We start from the raw sequence: 14,591 nt of genomic DNA, 5'->3' as shown, positions 1-14,591 counted from the left end.
TTGACCTCCACCAGAAACAATAGACTACTTGTACTCAAAGTGGTACTTCCACACTAACTATGAAGTCTGCCCATGCTTCCCATCTTAAGATACCATGTTTACAAGGTTTTCACAATTTGACCCCTGGTGACCCTAAATGACCGTTTGACCTCCACAAAAAAAAATAGGCTTCTTGTACTCAATGTGGTATTTCTACACACTTCTACAGATGCAAGATTTGAAACAAATTCCTATCTAAAATGCTTTCACAGGTTCTCTACTCACTGAGGAAGTTGAATAATTGTCTTCCATAGTCGTACAACCTTTGAAAGAAGACCATCCTCCTCGGTAAAATAATGCCAGAAGTGTGATAATCATTGCAGAGCAAACGACCAATTAGTGATTCACTATTAAACTTGATGTTTTACCTTATGTGCTACCTCAGAGACACCACACTTTCTGTTCTTATGTACTCTTCTGTTGTTACGTCACTATTTCTAGACCCAGAGTTCCTGCTGTTACTCGGCACTATTTCGTTTGGAACACTGATGAAGCCATTCTTGCTTCTAGTTCTACTGTGATAGCTTACAGTATCAAATGCCGAACTCTCATCCTCTTCTTCAAAGTCCAAACTGTAACTTCCGCTGAACGTATCTTGCAACGATAAGCTTTTAATACTTGGCTCGTCGATGAGGCTGGAAGCATCTCCGATGGAGTCATGTGATCCTTCTGACCTCAGGTCAACATCGTCAGAGACTTTGTCGAGAGAGGATGGAACTCGCCCATCGACGTTGTCCACTGTGATCATTTCTTCCTGTTCGTTTGGCAATGCACCATCCGATTGATTCTGCAGTGTTCTTTCTTCCCTCTCCTGTGAATGACTCGACCTATTATCGTTATCCATCCTACTCCTCTCGTGACGAGCAGTTTTGGGTCTGTTTCTTCTCCTTCCTCCCCTTTCCGAGGTGGATTCTGGAGATAATCTGCTACTCTGTCTAGAAGCAACTCCCAAACTCTCAGAGTCTCTTAAACTAAAATCCTTCTCTGATTCTGACCTTGTGGCATCACTTTCAGTTGGTTGATGGCCGTCCCTATCATCAAAGTTGTGAGCAATGTCTTTATCCTCTCTTTGAAATTGTGAACCTGAATGGACTTTCAATTGAGCATTATTGTCTTCAATGACTATCACATTTATAACTTCATCTTCACCTACTTCCTGATTGTTCCTCTTGTGCTGTTCCTCATTTCCATTCTCACTTACCAAATTGGTTCCATTGACACTGTCAGTTTGACTTCCAATCACCAATCTTGCCAATGTATGATTACTTGGGTCTGGCTCAGTCGCAGAAGAGACTAGGACATCCTTTGAAGGTGCGGTTAGGTCGCCTGGAAGTGTTCCACTCTCCGTTCGAACATAAAACTTCCTGACACTGGCATTTTGCAATTCATCGTCACCTGCTGAGTGCGTGGCAGTTGATTCATCTGTGGAAGATGCTGGTGATTTTGGCATATCTATATTTCTGGTATGTCGCAAATTTTGGCTTCTTGTGTTTGAGGCTGCAATTGAAAACAGTTACAAATAATACACAGTTTGTAAAATACCAAACTATAAAATAACAGAGATGAAAGATGATATAAGGAATAGATAGAAAAGACAAATAACTATTGTCAAATACAATCATTGCTTAAGTTTGTACAAAAGTCTGGAGTTGCATGATTAATTGCAATTTTTCACTTGAGTAAGACATTTTAGGATTTGCAAAAGTTGTCGACCAAACTCAAAGCAGCTATTAAGATAATGCAGTACTGCAGGTTATAAATATTTTAATAGCATATAGGCACCACAATCCTTCACCCTATCAGCTATCTGAAATGTGTCTGTGAACTTCCGTCAGGTTATATTATTCAACAATTCACTAAATGGGCAGAATTCTTATGTTAAAACTTTCATTAATTTTCTCATTAAGACAATAAAACCAGCTTACCTTTTCAAAATTATTACTTTGTGAAAATATGCACACTTAATACTGAGCTTTAAATCTTTTGTCAGTTTTAGAGCAAACAGTTACCTGGTCCATCGGCTGTCTCTGTCGTTATCGGTAAGTGGCGAAAGTCGATCAAGGTTGACTGTGGGGAATATATTTCAGATCTTGTTCCTCTGTGATTCCTTAATATCAAGTGATCAATGCAAAAAGAAATTTGAGAATAGATTCAGAAAGAATTTCCCCATCCCTAGTGTAACAAACATTAAAGAGAAGCATTAAGCTTTAATTCCTATCTTATGTATCTGACATGCTGTGCATTCTGTGTAAAAACTGTTAAGTGCCTTACAAATACCTAATAATTCTGAAGGATTACCAGTGCCTTAAATAACGCTGAAGAATCTGTTTTTTTAACCCAACTTTCTCGCTTTGTACGAAGTATTTGAAGTTTGTCTTCATATAGGTACAATTAACAGGCAATTATGTCAAAAGCAATTAACCCAGATTCTAATATGCAAATTAGGTTAGGTACATCTGAGCTATGAAAGTGTGGTAGGTCCAGGTTAAGACTTGATATTAATAAAGTGACAACTAATCCCGAGACTTAAAACATATGTTTAAATTTCTCAAAAATAATCTTATAATGCAGTTCTGTTTACGAAAGTTTGAAGATGGTGGGGGAAGTCATGTTGGAGAAGAAACTAACTACTTTTCTAACAGCAATACTAGCTCATATCACTGAGTGTCAATTAAAGAAAACATACCCATTCTGTAATTTCTTCCTCTTTAAATCCCTGCATTTGGCTTTGTACTCTTGTGCTAATTTACGCCCATCTCTTTCCGCTGAATATCGCAATGCCTCTCCTGCATTGAGATATGCACGGACGTGGTGGGAGACATGAGGAACCTTACCCTATAAAATTGAAAGAAATTTTTTGTGAAATTCAAAACAATGAACTACACTTCATTGTGATTCATATTCATATGATATATTATATTGCAGAAATGCTGACCGAGAGAAAATGAATCTAACAGTAGTTCAGATGCAAGCCATTGGTTACAATCACGTACTGTGTAATAATGTACAAATGAACAAATATGCTGAAGAACAAATGCGTTGAAAACAAATAGTTTTACAACGTTCACACTTAACAGCAAGTAAAGAGTAAAGAATCTTCAACATTGTCAAAGTAGGAGAAAAGCTCTTCTAATAAACCCAAAGCACAGATGACTGCAAATTGGTTTCATGAACCATTTGCTGAAGGTCAGACCATAAAACAGCTCAGGGAAATAGAAACAAGGGGCCAAGTCTTTGCATGAGACCTAATGGGTATGAATTGTACAGGTGAAACAGTCCAACATGGAAGTTTTGGCAGCTCGTTAAAGACCTCCTTCCTAGATTAATCAAAACACGGCAGGAAACTAAAACAGAAATGTTTTTAAGCGAAAATACTTCCACTGCTAATGTATGTAAGACATTCGCATTGATTCAAACCATAAGAAGATAGTCTTCACTCACAATTTTTAAATGCTCAAAGGGAACTCCTTGACATCTAAATCGATGAACATCAATGAGCTCTTTGATGGATAAGTCATTCTGTAAAAAGTAAAAAGAATTGCAGGATTAAAGCAGTTTGCAAATAGCACACCAAATATTCTGCTCAAGTTACTTGTTTTGATGATATTATTACAGTTGATATAAGAATGAATTAACACAGCTTAAACATTTAAGCCTGCATTGAGGAGCCAATTTTACCATGAATTAAGCTCTAAAGGATCATTTCCAGATATTCTAACATATTTTAAAGACGGATGTCTCAAAGATGTCAATAGCTATAGAAATTTTAGAAGCAATTAATTGTTTTCCTTTTTATGGATAGACTATGAGTATGACATATCAAGACTAAAATTCTGCCTAAATCATTCGTCAATTATAAGTCAGTATGCCATTGACTTACCAGTGTGGATTCTGAGTTTCTTGAAAGCCTCTCTATGTCCTGTGGTTGCATTCTCCCTTTCAGTTTTGAGTCTCTTTTGGTAAGCTGTGTTACAGATTCATTCAATGGTTGCTTATCTTCATGTCTACCATTTTTATGTTTCTTCTTCTTACACCTGCTTACACTTCTGAATGGCCTATCAATGGCAGTCTGATAAGCTATCTCTAAATTTGCCTGTGATCAATGAAAACAGAAAGGTTGGTTAATATCTAAAACATAGTCAATGGCCAAAAGCAGGACTGTGAGGAACTGATACTGAACATTAGGAGAAAAGATACACTGATTAATGTGAAGAGATACCAATTGATTGAAGAATATAACATGTATTGTGTTCAGACTTACCACTAATGGTGTTGTTGCATGCAGGCCATTGCCTGATGGGTCAAATTCTCTCTCAATTATTTCTTGGTTGAAATATCTTTCTCTGGAGAAGAAAAAGACAAATACATCAATGTCATAAACCAAGAACTACCTTAGTGCTACTCCTTGCTACACCAAATGTTCATTAACTGAAGCATATTTTGAAGGCAAGTGAGTGAAATTTTGCAAAATATCTACCTTAGTTGTCTAGCTACTGGGCCAATAACATATCACATGTGCTTTTATTCCAACGTTTTCAGTGTGAGCTTTACATAACCAAAATAAGGCTAGGCCTAGGCCTTATCCAGACTATCTGCTTGAACGTCTTTGATCAAAGTCTGAAACTAAGACGAGAGAAAATAGGGCGCAGCAATGTTGGGCTATATATCTCTCTCTTGTTGTGAAGCTAGGACCGAGCTCTACCTAAAGATATTCACCTTCGGATATATTTGTTCTACTTAGTTCTTTGTCAGGCCAAGTATACGGTGAATATGCCTAACCTATGTAGAATTGTACAACACTATTACCGGGCCTAGCCTAGTTTCACGAGAAATATTTCTCAGTTGTTTCTAGCTATTATCACTAGTTCCTTACAATCTTTTTCGTACTAAACGGGTGATTCTTATCTTCTCTTCCATATCTCCACTGAATATATTCTCATTGTTTTTCTAAAAGTACGCTACAGACGGAATAGTATAACTTTAGTCCGCATCAAAATTACGATAATCTTGATTTTGCATTCGGTGGTGTTCGTCAGTTGGGAGATAGACGTTGCCATGCAGTGTAAGGTCAAGTACAGTATTGGCACAGGTCAAATGACGTATACGTCAACGACCAATCATTTTTAGCTCTAGAATTAAAGGTACTAATTTGAATGTGAGAATACTAAATACAAAAAAAAGACAAGGGAAGTATACCCCTTTCGATGATGTCTGAAACCTACCCTGACGACTCAACTAAGAATGTGAGTTTATAAAGTTCATGTGATTGTTGATTTAGTGCGGTATCTATTTAAATAATATATCTTTCTGGTGTTAGTTTCGCATTTCAACCTTCGTCATTTTCAGCTAAACTATTTTTAGCCTAACGACGTAGCCTAGGCTAGGCTACGTTAACAATAACAGCCTAACCTATATAAGCCTATAATTTAGTCCAAACGTTAGCATACTATTTGACTTAGACTCTGAAGCCTTAATTTTATGACTTTATATTGCATCTAACAGGCCTAGGCCTAGTATTGCTTTGTTGTGAATATTGAAAAATGGCCCTAACTTAATAAGACTAAGACTAGTAAGAGTATAGTCAGTATTGCGAAGTTCGCCATACTGCGAAGTTCGGGCACCCTAAGAAATACACGATTTCACCATGAAAATCTACAGGAAGAGTCAAATTTCACCAAAAAGTACGAAGCTACAGTTATTTTCTCTCCAAAATGACCCGTGTGCAAGAAATTACTTACATATTTGTCAATAAAATGACGAAGATCTATGAAGTCTGTTATAATTACTGAAAAAGCAACTGCGCCACCAATTTTATCACCAGCGCCACACTGTGGGTTGCGTGTCCGAACTTCGCAATACTCTAGCAAGAAATACCAGTTCCACAATCACGAAGAATTTTCTTGGAAAACAACGTGAAAACAGTTTGCAGGAAAGAAAGTTTGGCCGTGTATCGTACTAAAACACAATTCTCCCACCATATGAAGTATATTTTCTGGTGATTTAGACCAGAAGATTTAGTTTTGGGGTGTTTTAAGTCTTAAGTGGCCGAACTTCGAAGTCACCATCCTACATGTTGCCCCCAGTGTTTATTGAAGTTTGTTAATTGTTATGTATCAGTTACTTACAGCGTAACATTAGCTTTAAAGCAACCTCATTGACCCCATGAACTAATTAATCCTGGTATTAAAGAGAGATTTCTACTGCTTACTAGGCTACTTGGATTTTCTTAGGGAGGGGGGGGGGCGGAGGGCTTTATCCACCCCTCATTGCAAAAAGGCCCCAAGTTAAGAGTACATGTTGCTCCCAGTTTAACTGAAGTAGCCACATCATTGGTTCCCATGTCGTGTGCTATGAGTACTGTAATGCTTTGAGCAGATTACTAGTAGTTCTAGTAGTAGCTTAGGGATTAGCATGTTTGGCTTTTTAAGCTTTATTTGGAAAAATTACAAACCCCAAATCCAATATACACAAATCTAACAGACCTGTGATATACTTGTCTGACATTGTTGATAGATGGAGCTGGATACTCCGTTAACAAAGACAGATGGCAGTCCCAAGAAAGTTGGCAGACAAAGAATTCCACCAGTTGCATATGACGAAAATGATGTGGTCATGAGGGACATACAAGAAAGGATGAGAGAAAAGAGACAAAAGAGAGCAGACCTCAGTCGATCACGAAGAGCAAACAGTAAGTAAATGCATGCTCTTTAATCTGTTGCTTTACAGTAGTTAGCTTTTTGAGCTGCCTTTGATGAATTAATCCATGTTTTTTTTTTTGGTACCAAAATGCCATTACCTTGTTTATACAGTAGTTACAGCTGGAAAGAGAGAATTTGTTGTAGTGAGAGTAGACAGAAGGTTTTTAGGCAGCTACTGGCAAGTGGGATGTTTAACTGACAAATTGTTTTCTTCAAATCTTCATCAGTTACAAATGCTTCCTTACAACTTAAGATAAGTTTAAGGGCCAACAACCGTGCATTGGCCAAGGCACTGGAGGAAGCCCGCTGTGAGAGTCGCCAAGATAAGGACACCATCTTTGAACTTCAGTGCGCTCTTGAAACTTCTCAGCACGAGCTACGACAGAGTTATCGAACCATTCAGGAATTAAAACTTGAAGGAATAAGTCTGATGGACCTAATTACTCATTTTCAGGAATCAGAATCTAAACAACGGGTAAGAGGAAAAGCAAAACGTCTTATGAGACGTTTCAACTTTTATGAAGAACAGCACTCTGGGTTCATTGACCACTTTTCTTCAATTGTGCCATCATGAAATTATGAATATGCTTCCATGTTTATTCCAAATTCAGTTGTTAAGCTAAATTTGATAATATACATATTCCCCACTAGAGCAGAATTTGACATTTTTCCCCCCTCTCTTCTGCACAGAAACGAATTTACGAGGTAAAGAAGTTATTGAATGACGTAACCGGGAAGTATCTCATGAACACGGTGACATTGATAGATAAAGCAGCTGGGATATGCAATACACCATCACTGTCTAAAGGCTCCAGCTTCTTTGTGCCTAAAGGTTCTCTTTCAGAGGATAATTTTAGGGATACTTTGTCAGTTCCCATGGAGGATTCAGAAGCAATGTCCAGGTACTTAATTTATTCTTCAGGTAGACTCTGTCTGGAGTCAGGGTTGGATAACTTTACTGAAATTTCCGGCAAACACTTTTTGCTAGTACAGACGATCTCCTGCTATTGATCCCCAAATAAAAACGGGTACTTTACAATGAAAGAAAGAAGAAGTAACCTTGCTGATGTTTTCTTTTCTTATTTTTGAACCCTTCTTTGCTTCTTTCTTTTTCCATCTATGTTTCCTTATTTTTTATTGCAATCTCTTTTCGTTTTGTTTCACAATGGATTTTCTCGATGACAATGAATTCCCACTGACCAGTATGCAACCAACTCATGTATCCATTAGTTAGTAAACACCGAAAGTGGAGAATCAGAGTCTCTCAGATGAATTTCTCTATTTTTTTTATAATTTCAGGGCCAACATTTATTACAAAAAAGGGTGTGTAAATAACTCCAGGGAGACAACGCCAGAAGTAAATGATAAACAAGATGAGAGAGCAAAAGATTCCAGCAATTTGAACAACGATACTGCTGGCCTGCATGATCATCAAGGTAAATAATGATTGTTTAATACTGTAGCTGATTTTCCTGTCAGTCATATGCTGAGTATATTTATTCTCTGTGATCATGTGGTATGACTGTATGAAGTAAATGTTTTTAATACAAAATTTACAAGCTTGAAAAACAAATGATTAGAAAGTGCGAAGATTATCAATGGCAATGTTGTTACAAAATGCAAGATGAATCAATTTGTTTGGTTTAATAAAGTCATTCGCTTTGACATTGGGTTCCTGATATTTGTTGACTCTTTGACATGATATGCCAAAAGATTCTAAAGTTCATTTTTCCTACATTACAGTTGCTCACTACTAGGAAAGTGTTTAATCTTCTTTTCTCTTAAACCCTAACAGACACAACACCGAATCGCCTTAGTGTCTCTGGAGAAGAACTTAAGAGACAGTCCACTGTTTCAAATAGACGTTCCAGGGGGACCTTCTACCTTGATGTCAATGAAATGAGACAAGCAATTGTGACAGATACCACAAACCGATGTGACACGGTAGAGGAAACCGGGAATGCGTCGCCCAGCCTCTCATCTCCTACTTGTGACGAAGACAAAGAGGGACAACAGAGTCCTCCTCCAGTGGTACCAGAAACTTCCCCGTATCTTCAAGGTTCATCCCCTTCGCTAGCAAGAGAGGGCAAAGACTTAGCTGGGGAAGTGTGTTTAGAGAAAACAGATTATAAAGAAACGGAAATGGAACTGACACATCAGGATGAGGGATACTTACATTCCAACGAAGAAATGATGGTTGCGAGCAAACCGGAGAAAGATGATGTCATCATTACAGATGATGACTACAAAAAGTCGGGGACACAGTCACCATCAGTGAAGGAGGAGAAGCAAAAGAGGAAGGTCAGTATCAAAAAGAAGTCTTCAAAAGGAGGCAGAGCATCCAGGAAGATTCCAAAAAAGTTGACCGGTAAGAAAGTAGCGCCAAAGAAAAGTGGTACCACTTCGGAATCCTCGGTCTTCGATCTATCTGTCGGAGAGAGTTTCACAAAACCTGCGTCCCCGCATCAGAATCAGAAGAGCAAGTCGGAATTCGTACAGAATTTGTCCACGGAGAGTGAGAAGAGCGAACCGGGAGAGAATTACTCTTCTCCGGCCGGTGTGAAAAGTCTTGAAGAGGGTGTGGGAAACATGGAATGTTCAGGTCAAGAGAGCCAGGAATTGGAGAAGGAAGATGAACAGATTCAAGATTGCAACCCGAAGACGAGACGAAAATCGAGACAGCCACACAACAAGGCCGTAGAGAAAGGGACGTCGTCGAGGTCTCGTGCGCCAGATATCTATGCAGGCATGGACAGCACTCTTATCTCTTCGCCCTTCACCGGAGAAGAAAGGCCAATACACAGAGAGCTGAAACCTTTAAGTCAAGTGTTGACCGAGTCAAGTCATGGGACGGGGGATGACCTAGAAGAGAGTTTCAATGCTCTGTCGAGGAAACCAAATTTCCAGAAGAAAATGGCAAAGTTGAAGCAGAAGAAGAGGCTTTACGATCCAAAGAAGTCGTTAGACAAAGAGTTCACCCACACCATATTGAATTCACAAGCAGAAGGAGAGCACGCCCACTCAGAGACAGGCAGAAGAAGAAAGACCTCACTGATTAAGAAGAGGCAACCATCTGGTGCAGATTTAGGAGGTGGAGAATCAGCCAAGGGAATTGCCGACGAGAGTCTCAACGGCCTCTTGGAAGAATCGTGGATGAAAGATTTCCTAAACGATATCGAAGGAGAGAATCAAGCGTATAGTCAAACCAGTAGAGAACCCAAGAGACGATCGAAAAAGACGAGGAAGACCTTCAGAGTTAGCTGCAGAGGTGTGAGTAAACTTAAAGATTTGGAATCAAAAGAGGAAAAAGATCATGAGACGAATGCCGAGGAGGAGAGAGGTGTGAATGAGATTAATACCGGAAACGAAAGGAAATCCCGAAGGATCGCTAGGAGGGGTACTGTTTGCCTCAAAATGCAAAGCAAAACTGTGCCAGAGTGTAGTAGTGAGGAAACTGGGTTAGAAGAAGATGGAGTTCATGGAAGGGAAGAGGATGAATTGAAGGATGAAATTTGTGAATCGAGCACCAAATCGGCTAAGCAAGACACAACAATTTCTATCATGCATATCGAAAAAGAGAGAAAGAATGCACAAGAAAAGGAGCTTAGAGTAAGAAGGAGGGGTACGTTTGATGTAAAGTCAAAAGACGAGGAAGATGGCAAGACTGAAGATGTCGACAAGGATGAGGATGACGATGGATATGAGGAAGAGAGAAATGAAGATGAGGTGAATAAAGATATCGGGGAGGAGAAAGTAAATCAGAAGAAGAGAAAGTCGGAAGAAATTTCGAAGGACTGTCAGAAGACTTTGGAAGAAGAGAGGAAGGAATCCAACAAAAGGTTAAAGAGAGAGGAAGGGTTCCCAGATGAAAACTTAGATGAAGATGAAGAGGAGAAAGAAGAGGTAGATATGAAGAAAAAATCAGGGAGGAAATCACCTGTTGGAAAGAAGAGCAAGAAGACAAAGAGTGATAGGGGTAGGAGGAAATCTCTGGAGGAGATGAAAGTTTCTGATGAAATCAAAGCTGACGCTGAAGAAGTGGAACAAAGTAAACCCGAGAAGAGAAGTAGCACAAGGGCTTCAAGAACCAAGGAAGACCAGACGAATATAGGCAAATTGGGAAAAGATGATGCTGAAGAAAATAAAGATGAAATGTATGACTTGATGGAATGTGATGAGGTAGGAGGAGATGATAAACTTTCACCCCCCAAAAAACAATCTGAAATTAAAGGAAGTGGCTTTGGAGGAGAAATCCGACAGACGAAAAGTAGTAAAATAGCCAAAGGGAAGAAAATAGATCCTAAGCCTTCAAAGAAGACCGTCTCTAAGGTACCACGACCAAAAAAGAGAGTGATCTTGCCGTCGGACAGTTCGGACGACGGTCTCAGCCACGACGAAAGCTATTCCTCGGATGAATCGTCTTCGTCCAAGATCCATGTGAAACGGCCATCTGCGATACCGAGGATGAGGCACCATTCAGGGAGTGAACAAGGAACTGTCAAAATAAAGAGTGAGAAAAGAAACATCCAAGTGAAACAAAATTTGACAGGAAAAGATAACTTTGGAAGCGAAATGGGACAGGAAAGAGAAGTGGAGGTCGATGGTACGAGGAGCCAGAAAGAAGAGGCGAGTGGCTCGAGCGATGACAGCAAAGAACGAGCAGATGAACGTAAAATGGATGAGAAAGAAACGATTGGAAATAAGAAACAGGGCCAAGCTCTGGGTAAGAAGAGTCTGCAGACGTCTCACCGAAAAAGTCAGGTGATGTTTAAAGATGATATTGAGAGAATTGAAAAGGAAAACATGTGTGCTATAGATGAGAGCGGAGATGGAAAGCCAAGCATCCCTGCAGACGAACCCACCCACGAAGAGGAAGTTCCTGAGGAAACTGGAAGGCGTCCTTCTAGGCAAGCAAGAACAAAAGCAGCCAAGAATCTGAAGGAACCTTCTCTTGGAAAGTAAGTCAAGTAATGGTCTTATGTGACATTCTACATAGCTTATAGCTTCTATATATCCTGTTCGTTTCTTAACACAAAAAGTCAGTGCAAGTATATGTACAGAGGGTCTGCATTTAATCCCAACTGAAGATTTGTAAGTGAGTTCCTCAAAGCTGTTATACATTAATCTTATAATCCCCATAAAGAAAGTAAAATTCTTCATGTCAGTGAAAATATCTGTCCTTGTACGGCAAAATACTATTCAAAATGTTCAAATTGCTACAAATCCCAAAGATGTGATAGTCATGTTTTTATACATTAGCAGCAGTTTGTTCAGTACCATACAATAACAAAGTATATGAATGTCAAAGTGTTGTGCAATATGTCAACACTATGCATTAGCTTGTACGTGTGTTGTTTGGTCAAAACTCTACAAGTATCCACAGCCTTACAGTAAACAGTGTACAGGAATTAAGTCTGTCTGTGGTGTATAACTTGGATAAAAGTTCTATATTCATTTGAAGCCTCAGATTGATATTTTTAGTGTTTTGACAAACACAATCTTGAGATCTGGTCTCTCTCATTCAAAACTCATTACAATGCAAGAATGGGAGCTTGTATTTGTTTGTCATTGTTTCAGATAGTCATGCATTGTTTCATATGACAATCAAACTTTCCCTTCAAAAGTAACTCTGTTATTTTTTTCATCGCAGGAAATTAAGACGAGGGGATCCATTTACGGATACCAAGCTTCTGACGTCACCTCTGGTCAAGTGCAAGAAGGGCAAAAAGCCAGGAAAGGTCACAAGTCAGGTAAATCAGAATTGGCCAAAAGAATCAACAAGTCTTTCTTAGTTGGATTAACCAATAAAATTGAAAACAGCCTCTATAAAAGTAACTTTCTGCATTTCGTCAATTTTTTTTTGCATTCAAAAAATGTCTGTGTATTTCTCATAATGAGAAGAAATAATTGAACTTACTTTAATCCGGTGCTGCTTAGTAAATAAATTCCACCCCTCCCAAAAAAATTTGTTAACGTTTTCATGGTAGTAGTAGTATTGAACCTGCTACACTACATAACATTTCATGTCATCCAGATTAGCCAAACATTCAACCTCACAAACAGCAATCAAGACGCTTCTGTTAACAACAAGTCTAACCTCACCTTACAACAAATAACAGTCATTAGTGAACGCACACTATTCTGTTGCTCTGAAATGGCACACATGACATTGAATTTCTGTTAAATTATTAACCCACAATACCCCTTCACCCTCAATGTATGGCTCTGGTCTGACAGACTTTACAATTATTTCTGACACTCTGGCTCTATTCTCAATTACTCAGTTTTGCTGTCTCTTTCATCTTGCAGGATTCAATGGCAAGGACGGCTCTCGGCGATGCAACAAACGTGGCTTAGAGTTCTGACATTCAGTCATATAAATAACAGACTTAGTGTAATGTATGTGGGTAATGCTAGCATCAAAGAAAGCTGTGGAGTAGTTATTAGAAGATGATGCAGTTGATAACACCATCCTGCCACCCTCCTCCCCCTCCCCCTCCCCCGCCCCCCTCTGCATCACCTTCCCTGGGGTCCTGATCCCTCCTCTCACTTTCACCAATAAACTGGTTGGTAGTAGTAAGTGATATTCAAACTGTTCACCTTTTTACAGATACAATGTGGAGGGCAGAGAAGTGCAGAGAGGGAATGGGGTTAGGGGAAGGGTGGGAGGGGTGAGAGGAATGGGAAAGGAGGAACAGGTAAGGGGAACCCTGACTCCTACATAGATGTTTACATACAGCTACACTCAGCGAATAATTTAGTGTCCAAATTTTGCAAAGCAGGTTTGAAGGCCCTGAATTTATGTCTTTTATAAAAACACTTTGGTTGGAGTGCACAAGATAATGTGGTACATCTTTGTTGCCTACATGTGTAGCGATCCGCTCATTTGCATATCACTTTATTCTCTCCGATACTTGAAGCTGAGGTATACTCATGTTTCATGACTTGAATAGACAACCCTGGAACATTTTCCCACAAGACCTATGTCTCATAGTACAGTTTTAACTTCACCCACTATGAATCATTTCTTTCTATTTTCTCTCTTTCTCCCAAATGTCCTAATCTTCTGGAAATAACCGTTTATGTCAGTTGTCCGAAGACCAATTGTGACCTAGCATCTTATGTATACAGTATCTACAGGTATAGTTATATGCATCTGTTAGGAAAGTCGGCCTAATTTATGCTTGGCTAGGCTACATGTAGGAATTTCTTAACAAAAAATTCATCTTTCAGATTTTTTTAGGATCATTTCTGTAGCAGATAACACGGGAACACCAGGCCTGTAGCTAGGAATACTGAATTAGGGGGCATCAATAATTTCAAGGAGGGGCACAATATTTGTGTCTGCTAACTTTTACTCTAAATTTCAGTCTTTATCAAAAATGCAGTTTCGCAGTTTCAGAGCATTTAGTAATCTTGTGTTGTGAATAAAATATTTGCACATGACAAAGAAGATAGTTTCAACTCTTCTGCATTGATGATTCACTCCCTCTCTTTTGGAGTTACAGTACCATCATCAGAATGAACCTAGAAGCTAACTTCAACATGGTCTTGAAGATAATGCCAATGAAATAGAAATAGATACAGATAAACTAAGAAATGGTTCAAATGATGTTTCTTTCTCGACATTAAATGTTGTAATTAGTCTTTGAAGGTTTGCTTGTTAATGTGTTTCCACTCTGTGATTTAAATTTTATTGACTTTTTAACTTAAAAACTTTGGACGTGTTTCAGAAATTATTTAATATTTAATATAAACCTACTCTGTACATATCAAATTATCTGTGTTTTTATTTTTTCGATTTCTCTTAATTAGCAAAAGAACTTAACAGAAATTTTAAAGTATGTTTTTATT

At 38.8% G+C, this 14,591-nt stretch overlaps 2 protein-coding genes across 2 annotated transcripts; one reads left to right on the top strand and one right to left on the bottom strand.

The window, feature by feature from the left end:
• Positions 1–402: 402 nt before the first annotated feature.
• Positions 403–5,107, bottom strand: LOC139959061 (uncharacterized). Its single transcript, XM_071956614.1, has 7 exons — positions 4,913–5,107; positions 4,301–4,382; positions 3,920–4,132; positions 3,481–3,558; positions 2,726–2,874; positions 2,049–2,146; positions 403–1,536 (listed from the first exon to the last, which is right to left on the bottom strand). The coding sequence occupies exons 1-7, from the start codon at positions 4,954–4,956 to the stop codon at positions 416–418; spliced, it is 1,785 nt and encodes a 594-aa protein (XP_071812715.1). The 5' UTR covers positions 4,957–5,107; the 3' UTR covers positions 403–415.
• A 35-nt stretch (positions 5,108–5,142) lies between these two features.
• On the top strand, positions 5,143–14,514 carry LOC139959058 (uncharacterized). The gene is made up of 8 exons (XM_071956603.1): positions 5,143–5,282; positions 6,553–6,727; positions 6,965–7,212; positions 7,428–7,639; positions 8,037–8,173; positions 8,533–11,695; positions 12,388–12,487; positions 13,047–14,514. The coding sequence occupies exons 1-8, from the start codon at positions 5,244–5,246 to the stop codon at positions 13,092–13,094; spliced, it is 4,122 nt and encodes a 1,373-aa protein (XP_071812704.1). The 5' UTR covers positions 5,143–5,243; the 3' UTR covers positions 13,095–14,514.
• Positions 14,515–14,591: the final 77 nt, after the last annotated feature.

The sequence above is a fragment of the Apostichopus japonicus genome, chromosome 18 (genome assembly GCF_037975245.1).
Source record: "Apostichopus japonicus isolate 1M-3 chromosome 18, ASM3797524v1, whole genome shotgun sequence".
NCBI classification, from domain to species: Eukaryota; Metazoa; Echinodermata; class Holothuroidea; order Aspidochirotida; family Stichopodidae; genus Apostichopus; species Apostichopus japonicus.
The sequence above is the reverse complement of the archived record's forward strand: the minus strand, read 5'-3'. Positions and strand labels throughout refer to the sequence as shown.

Excerpts from the sequence above, each read along its gene's own strand:
- LOC139959061 (XM_071956614.1), bottom strand. The coding sequence starts at position 4,956 with ATGGAAGAGAAGATAAGAATCACCCGTTTAGTACGAAAAAGATT. Across the intron at positions 2,147-2,725 it reads AGGAAGAAATTACAGAATGG|GAATCACAGAGGAACAAGAT; the intron begins GTATGTTTTCTT and ends CTTGATATTAAG. Across the intron at positions 1,537-2,048 it reads AGAGACAGCCGATGGACCAG|CCTCAAACACAAGAAGCCAA; the intron begins GTAACTGTTTGC and ends TTTCAATTGCAG.
- LOC139959058 (XM_071956603.1), top strand. The coding sequence starts at position 5,244 with ATGATGTCTGAAACCTACCCTGACGACTCAACTAAGAAT. Across the intron at positions 8,174-8,532 it reads TGGCCTGCATGATCATCAAG|ACACAACACCGAATCGCCTT; the intron begins GTAAATAATGAT and ends AAACCCTAACAG. Across the intron at positions 11,696-12,387 it reads AAGGAACCTTCTCTTGGAAA|GAAATTAAGACGAGGGGATC; the intron begins GTAAGTCAAGTA and ends TTTTCATCGCAG.